The sequence below is a fragment of the Gymnoscopelus braueri genome, assembly GCF_963280865.1.
Source record: "Gymnoscopelus braueri genome assembly, chromosome: 23".
Classification (NCBI taxonomy): domain Eukaryota; kingdom Metazoa; phylum Chordata; class Actinopteri; order Myctophiformes; family Myctophidae; genus Gymnoscopelus; species Gymnoscopelus braueri.
The window spans coordinates 12306240-12314826 of NC_137625.1; the positions used below are offsets into that span (position 1 = coordinate 12306240).

At 43.1% G+C, this 8587-nt stretch overlaps 1 protein-coding gene across 1 annotated transcript; it reads left to right on the top strand.

Annotated features, from left to right (window-relative positions):
- Positions 1 to 1258: 1258 nt before the first annotated feature.
- On the top strand, positions 1259 to 4382 carry phlda1 (pleckstrin homology-like domain, family A, member 1). The gene is made up of 2 exons (XM_080420864.1): positions 1259 to 1939; positions 3162 to 4382. Exon 1 carries the CDS (start codon positions 1442 to 1444, stop codon positions 1907 to 1909), a length of 468 nt encoding a protein of 155 aa, XP_080276990.1. The 5' UTR covers positions 1259 to 1441; the 3' UTR covers positions 1910 to 1939; positions 3162 to 4382.
- Positions 4383 to 8587: the final 4205 nt, after the last annotated feature.

The following is an 8587-nucleotide window of genomic DNA, read 5'->3' on the forward strand; positions in this document are numbered from 1 at the left end:
TTTTACAATACATCCTCCAGTTTAATACTTCCTATCCGTTGCCACTGACTGTCGGCTATTAACACGATGTCAAAACAATTCAACGTTAAGGAAAGAAGCCCCCGCTGTGACATTGAAAGGCCCTTCCACACACCGCAATGTAAATGCACAATGTTCAGTGTATGAGAGCAGAGGGTAACCAGAACACTCGCCCCAAAACACGCTCACCCCCATTTATTTCGTGGACCGCTCCCCCCCCCCAGCAGCGGTTCTCGTATTCTTGTATTTGTTTTAGGCTACTAAGGATAATGTTGGAAATAAGTTTAGGGTTAGGCATAGTTTTACTGAGGTTAAGTTTAGGAATAAGGTTAGGTTTAGGCAGTGGTGGAAAGTAACTAAGTACATTTACTTAAGTACTGTACTTTTGAGGTATTTGTACTTTACTTGAGTATTTCCAATTTCCAATACTTTTACTTCTACTCCACTACATCTGAGACAAATATTGTACTTTAACTCCACTACAATTATTTGAGAACATTAGTTACTAGTTACTTTTCAGATATAAATTATGATATTATGAAACATACATTAACCACTTTAGCCCTGTTTTATACCTAGGCTATTTGAAAATAGCCGATCTACTTCGCGACGCGTTGTGAGCTTGTAGATCTGCTATTTTCAAACATTTTAGTACTTTTACTTTTGGTACTTTAAGTACATTTTGATGCCAATACTTTTGTACTTTTACTCAAGTAAGTTTTGAATTCTGGACTTTTACTTGTAACTGAGTATTTTTATTTTGCAGTATTGGTACTTTTACTTAAGTAAAGAATTTGAGTACTTTTTCCACCACTGGGTTTAGGCATAGTTTTACTGAGGTTACGTTTAGGAATAAGGTTAGGTTTAGGCATAGTTTTACTGAAGTTATGTTTAGGAAGGTTAGGTTTAGGCATAGTTTTACTGAGCTTACGTTTAGGAATAAGGTTGGGTTTAGGCATAGTTTTACTGAAGTTATGTTTAGGAATAAGGTTAGGTTTAGGCATAGTTTACTGAGGTTACGTTTAGGAATACCAGGTGGCGACCGTTTGCCGGGGGTTGCCGGATTTTCCCCTGGGCGAGCGTGTTTTGGGGCGAGCGTTTTGGTATCCTATGAAAGGCCCCGCTGACACATGAGCCCAATGGATGTCACACAGGGGGCGGTCCGCCGCTCCACAAAACCCCAATCAAAACGACGTGACGAGCAGCCACTCTAGTGCTGCCTGCTGCCAGCGGACAAACCTCCCAACGCTCTGCAGGAGAAGAACACTTCACACGCTTCGGCTTCACTGCACAGTGCACACACACACACACACACACATACACCACCGCAGTGATCCTCCCCACAGCATCCGATGCCTTCACCTGGGCGAGGGGGAGGATAACGATCCAGAGGAAGAGCAGACCGGCGGGCGTTTACGTGAGGATGTTGGAAAACGGAGGCAAGATCTTCAAAGAGGGGCTCCTGGAGAAGCGGAGCGACGGTCTGCTGCAGCTGTGGAAGAAGAAGCACTGCGTCCTGACCGAGGACGGCGTGCTGCTGCTGCCGCCGAAGCAGCACGACCACCCGCACCACCACCAGCATCAGCACCACCACCACGGAGGAGGAGAGATCAAGATCAAGGAGCTGCACTTTGCCAACATGAAGACGGTGGACTGTGTCGAGAGGAAAGGGAAATACGTCTACTTCACCGTTGTCATGCTGGAGGGCAAGGAGATAGACTTCAGGTGCCCACAGGACGAGGGCTGGAACGCGGAGATCACCCTGCAGATGGTGCAGTACAAGAACAGACAGGCGATCCTGGCGGTGAAGTCGACGAGACAGAAGCAGCACCTGCTCGTGGTGCAGATCCCGGGGCAGAAGATGGCTCGCAGCTCGCCAAACGTTGCGTGACACCGCTGCTTTGGACATTCGCCATTTGCGGTAAGCCATCCAGTAAACCGGAAGGCTCGCCCCAAAACACGCTCGCCCCCCATTTATTTCGTGGACCGCTCGCTCGCCCCCAGTGGTTCTTGTATTCGTGTATTTGTTTCACTGGATAAGGATAAGATTTGAAACAAGTTTAGGGTTAGGTATAGTTTTACTGAGGTTAAGTTTAGGAATAAAGTTAGATTTTGGCACTCTTTTACTGAGGTTACATTTAGGTATAAGGTTAGGTTTTGACACCGTTTTTACTGAGGTTACGTTTAGGAATAAGGTTAGGTTTGGACATGGATATTTAGGAATACCAGGTGGCGACCGTTCCGAGGTCGCCGGATTTGCCCCGGGGCGACTGTGTTTTGGGGCGAGTGTTTTGGTATTTGCGTTAAGACATCCGACATGGATCTCTCTCTCGGCGGCTTTCTTGGGCCCACTTTATCCTCACAGAGGTGAAAATCCCCCCACGAGAAAATCGCTTGGATATACATTCCCCTGGCACCGTTTGATCTTTGACGAGGCTCAGGGCTCTCTTGTTACCCAAAACACGGCTTTACGCACGGTGTTGATGGGGGAACGGCTTAAAGGCAGATGAGATGTAATTGATTTCATTCTTCCTATATTATGCATTCATACATGTGTAATCTGCAACGAAAGACGAATGCATAAGTACATATTTAAATTAAGACTCTTGATCGAATCAAACCTTTGTTGAATGTAGTGTGATCCCAAATTATGCATCAGGGTGCACAAAGTTATTACATGCACACTTCAAATGCTGTCAGTCGAAATTTCCCACGTTGCTTGCTCTCCAGATGTAATAGACCCTATTCACTCACTAGCTTATAACCAGTTAAACCCCAGCATCCTTATTGTGGGGAAAGCTTTCACAGAAAATAGCAGATCGACAACCTCACGTTGAGCTATTTTCAGCAAAAGCTTTCCCCACAATAACAGAAAACTGAAAAGACACTAGCATAGTGCCCTGAGGGACTGTGGTCACCCATGGGGTTTAAGTGGTAAAATAGGCTACATGACATAACACACTAGTAGTGGCTGCACTAGTAAGCAACCCTGTAATGTTGGTGTGATGAGGTAACATTGTTAACATAACGTTAGTGGTTCTTTCCTGTCATAGCTCCTATGTAATGCAATCGATGTGTTGGAGACTTCATGTGCTTGGTTGGTCATGTCCTTCAGTCAGTGTTAATTGATTGTACATCCACAGGCCAATTGGACATTCAGCAGGAGGATCCACGTTGAACCCGGCTGTATCTCCCCCCGTCGTGTCACAACCAAGAACCGTCCACCAGGAAACACCTCTTCCATTTTTAGTGATTTCCAGAGATCAGCATCCTTCGCCTCGATTCCCTTTTTTCAATATAGACTTCTTCAAGAAAACTAAACAAAAACACAAACAGACTGATGTACAAAGCATGAGAAAACCCTTGTATTTCGACGTGCAACGGTATATCTCTTATTTATTAGATGTGTATATATTTTTTATCAAGGTGTTATGTCATTGATGATGAATGTACAGTATGGTTGTTAAATGGAGGTATATGCTTGGAGGTTCATATCCTATGTTATAAAACAAATTCCATTGGAAATAAGCCTAGTGATGTTAATGTAGTTACTCATTTCAGTCACATCCATAAGATTATATAATTTCCTTTTGAGTGAAATGTGTCCTTAAAACACATTGTTATCATTCTTCAATTGAACCAAAGACTCATACATTTTTCCTCTATTGTGTAGTGTTTAAACTGTGCAGATATGATGGAATACCCAAATGAGCTATAGCCCTATGTATTTTTATTTGATTGCTTGATTGATTTTAGCTGCAGTATATCATCTCAATTTTTCAATTGTGTATACCAACAACCAGAGTTGAGGTATGTAGACTATTTATTTTGCTTTTGTTTAGAGTCTTAAATCTGTGAAAGTTCCATGTGGAGCATTTTTTGTCTTTCTCCAGCTCTTCTGAGCTGAAACGAACCAAGTCAGCTTTGAGAGGAAGAATGTGGAGAATGGATGTGTGAGATGATTCCCCTAAATGTGGTGATACACAGGCAACCTTCTGGCCATCTGACGGGAGTCGTGTTAAAAAAAAACGTTATTATTCAGTATTATTTGCATATATGGAAATATCTTCCTGTAAGCATTAGAAAAGTGGCTGATGCTCTGTAACATGTTGTTTCCCCTGTCTGGATGTGCAGCCCATCTGCAGGGCCCCTAAAACTCGGCCAGTGTATCACCACCCTATCACATGTCTCCATGTCATCGTCACCGCACAAGCAGAGTGATAGCTGTGCCCTTTATTGACTACAACTGGAGCAACGCTTCTCTGAACACATGCCTCAATGCTGCCATCATCCCTCATACTGAGTTCTAGCTGTGCCCTTTACAGCCACTCTGTCCAGTTGATTGTTTGAATGTGTGAGATCTATTTTCATACCTCCGAAAATATACATTCCATTTCAAATGAACAGTGCCTCGTGTGATTTCTCTAAAAAGCTCTCGCAACAGCAGCTTATAGTCAAGAGACTTGCAGTTCAGATCTGTTGTTTTAACCACTTAAACCAGGGGTCTTCAACGTTTTCAGGCCAAGGACCCCCTAACTGTGAGAGAGATGAAGCAGGGACCCCCTCTATATTGTAAAAAAAAAAAAATTCAGATAAACTTTTCTGCTCTTTTTTCCCTCTACACCTAGAACTCTTTGCCAAAAATAGCCGATCTACAAGCTCACAACGCCTTTCAGCGCGAAGCGTTGTGAGCTTGTCGATCTGTTATTTTTTTCCTCTTTTCCCTCTACACCTATAACTCTTTGCCAAAAATAGCAGATCTACAAGCTCAAAAACGCCTCGCAGCGCGAGGCGTTGTGAGCTTGTAGATCTGCTATTTTTGGCTTAAGTTCTCCTCAGAAAAGGGATGCTAGGGTTCAAGTGGTTAAGGTAAAAAATAAAAATATCACAAAGATTTGGCGGACCCCCTGTAGTAACTCTGAGGACCCCCTAGGGGTCCCGGACCCCCTGTTGAAGACCCCTGACTTAAACCCTATAATGTAGGGAACTCCACTCAAAGAAGTATATAGGGCCTATATACTTCATTGAGTGGAGTTCCGACCACAGCTCTATACTAAGTCCACTCCTTTTTTCCCCCTCTACACCAAATATATTCGCCGATATTAGCTACACGCTCACTGTGAGTTTGTAGAATAGAATAGGGGATGCTAGGGTTCATGTGGTTAAATTACCTGTTTAACTGCTGTAGCTATTGTCGGTCTCAACCCTTTCATGCTGTACAACCTGAACTTCTCACCCCCCTTTCCTGAGCTAAAAGTGGAAGCTGTGGAGAATACTGTTTCACTGCCAACTGCTGCCACGGAGATAAACCGTCAGCCTAATGTCAAATGCACACGTGTCTCCAGCTATCTCCCTTCCAAATTGAACTAACTCTATTAAACTCAGGCCAGGGAGAAATGCAGATGACGGCATCACTTTTGACACATCTGCATGCCAGAAGGGTGCCCGCTGCCAGATAGCAGTAGAAGGGGCCCGCACTTGTCCCCTCTCTGTCACTATGAATACTGAAGTCTGACATGGAGAGATATTATTTTCTGGCACGACAAATGGGGCACACCGACCTTCCTTAAATAGACTACTTCCTGTTTATTTTGCACTTCATGAGGATCTGGAAGTAATAGGTTTGGTTTCAAGAGGTTCTTCTGGGGCCTCTGGGTTTTGGCGTGCTACCCAGATAATCTGAATTTAAAAGAACTGTAAATATCCTGTGGCGAAGCAGCACGTAATTTAAAGTTGGCCAATTCAGTTAAGCTCCATCTTGGCATGTGGGTTAACTCTTTTGACAAGGTACTAATGACTTGTGAAACTGGGCACATAAAATCATTAAATCGATGAGGAAGCTGTACTAATTCCAAACTTGTTTGGTGTCCCCCAAATCATTACGGAATTTTTACCAATATTGTTTCATGTGCATATTAGTGCACAGTACATATTAGACAGTATATTGTAGGCTATTTTAGACCTACAAATAACACCTTGATTGGCCTTTTGATGGCCTGCTGACTGATTGGATGGATGGATAGATGGATAGCAATCTACACGATCAATAATCTTAGGCCAGTTACCGTACAGGTGCCAGGAGTTCACCCATGATTAAGTTATGTTGACAGACAATTGTATACTCTCTCTACACACACACACACGCACGCACGCACACGCACGCACACGCACACGCACACACGCACACGTAGTAGATGGCTCAAATTCCTCACTGTTGGCTTCCCCTCCCCCAATGGCGGCTTTCTTGAAAGTTCAGACATCAGCGAGTGTCAGACCCGAGCTTAGTAACCTCACACCACTTTGCTCTCTGACCCACCATTGAATTGATTTCTTATGGGCCTGGAACACCACATGCATGACTTAAGGCCTCTGATAAGTCTTTGATGTTCTGGGATCCAAAGTAAGTGGGCATTACCACCGACATCTCATGTCTTATTAAAGGGCAAGTGGCTCTTCAGTGAGCCATGAGTGGATCATAGGGCAGGAAGCCTTATGCTATTTCCACAGCATAAAGTGATGATGTAGGCTGCCATATTCCCTCTGGGCTTGGACACACTAATCTGTCATATGGATCCAAGTCTCTCTCAAGCGAGAAGGGATACAATGGATCCATAGCGTTTGTTATGTCTTAAACATACCATTAAGCTTCTATATGTCAAGTCACAGTGACCTGCATATAGTACATAAAATGCTGTCATGCCTTGTTGATTTTATGCTTGTAATACTCACATCCTCTCTTTGTCAATCCCAGGACATTCCAGTGATCGATAACCATCCAAGCCTCCATTGTATCAACCGAGTCACAGTCTGAACATTGCGCTACAATAGCCAGTTGGAAGGCAATTGATCCACAGTCTGTAAAATGTGGTGTAATGTGCTTGCCATAAAAGTGCCTGCACTGCAAAATCTAATCAGTAAAGAAAATAAATGTAAATCAATAATTCAATAAGAGCAGTGTAAAAGGGAAAAAGTACAGAATTTGGTGTCACTAAAACTAGTCCTTGTTGAAGGCACACAAAACTGCCCTCAGATACACTTGGATACAGTTCCAAAGTCTGAGCCTATTAGAGCAGAAAACAGCCCCTTGCACAGAGGGCTAAAGCATTTACAATTCAACAAATATTGGACACAGAGGAAAACCCATTGTACCACGATTTACATCATACAATATGATAAAAAATAACCACGATCTGTTGTGTCTCTTTAAATCAAATGGTATCAAATACCGTTGAGGTGGATTCGCCTGAATCCAATATCAATTCTCTGGCAGTTATTCAAAACGTCTGACCAAAGAATTATAGGAAACATTATTGTGGGACGTCTCGCACAGGGCTGTTTGAAACTTTCCATGTGCTCTGTGAGGTGCTGAAACAGACCATCAGACCATCAACTCAGCGAATGGAACACCGATTGTTCACACGGTCAGTCCTTATTTCGTTTTTGTTCTACTGTGAGAAAGACAGTGTGGGTGGAGGACAGATAAAGTGAACCTCACTGTAGATTAGCTTCATTCTCTCCAGCCATGGGAGGCTCAGAGAAAGATAGCCTTCAATATGGTTTGTTCCTTATCTGTCCCTATTGTGTGTGCCAGCTGTGTAATTTTCTCAGAGCATAATAGGAAATCATGGGGAACAGAGCATTAGGAGGCCCAGCTCTTGAGGTCTTGATTGTATGCTTTATTATGGTTTATGTGGTTCAGTGGTGATCCTTGGCATAGATAGGTGACATATGGCAGCCCTTGTCGTCTTGCAATTTAATACCTGCCTTCAGGCACTCATGCTGGCTTTCCCCCCCCAAACGTTGCCGCTTGGCGGGCACAACAATCGAGGGGGGAAGGGGAAGGGTAGCAACCCACATTGATTGAAATATGAACTTAAACAATACTAAATGCGTGCCTCTCCTAGCCTACATGAACACAAGCATCTATCATACTGGTGGTACCCGAGATAACGGGTGATACACTTTCAAATTGCTTGAATGACAAAATGATACCCACATTAATATTAAAATATTGAAGAATTAGCTTTGTGGACATTACCACTGTTGATTGACACTTGTGGGAAACCAGTGAGGCAACTATGCAAAAATAACAAGACTAGGTCAAAACCTAGCGTAGGGCTGGACCGTGTATGGAACGCTGTAGGGCTTTTAATTTGAAATGACAGGTAAAGGTGAACATTCAGGTTTTCGCGTTAGAGATTTGGTCATGGCAGTTAAATAGATCATCTATCTCTGAAATGTTCTTTTCTAGTTTAGTCTATCCTGCTGTTCTGCACAAGAACTACACACAACTGCACCGGGACATAAAGGGAAGTATATTTTATGGAGGACATGGTTCAGTTTAAAGAGAAACTTTGCTGATTTTGAAACTAAAGATAATACGGTGCGGGGAAAAATACCTTAAGTCTTCTGCGTATTTCTCTGAAAAACATTGACGTCCTGATTGCCAAAGACATCAATTGCGCAATTTCACGTCATTGGGCTCATGGAATGTAGCCTCATCACATCCAAACAAATAGGATTTAGGTTTTGTTTTTCATCATATTTCATATTGGGCTTAATCTGTAGA

Coding starts and splice junctions, on each gene's coding strand:
- phlda1 (XM_080420864.1), top strand. CDS start 1,442: ATGTTGGAAAACGGAGGCAAGATCTTCAAAGAGGGGCTCCTGGAGAAG.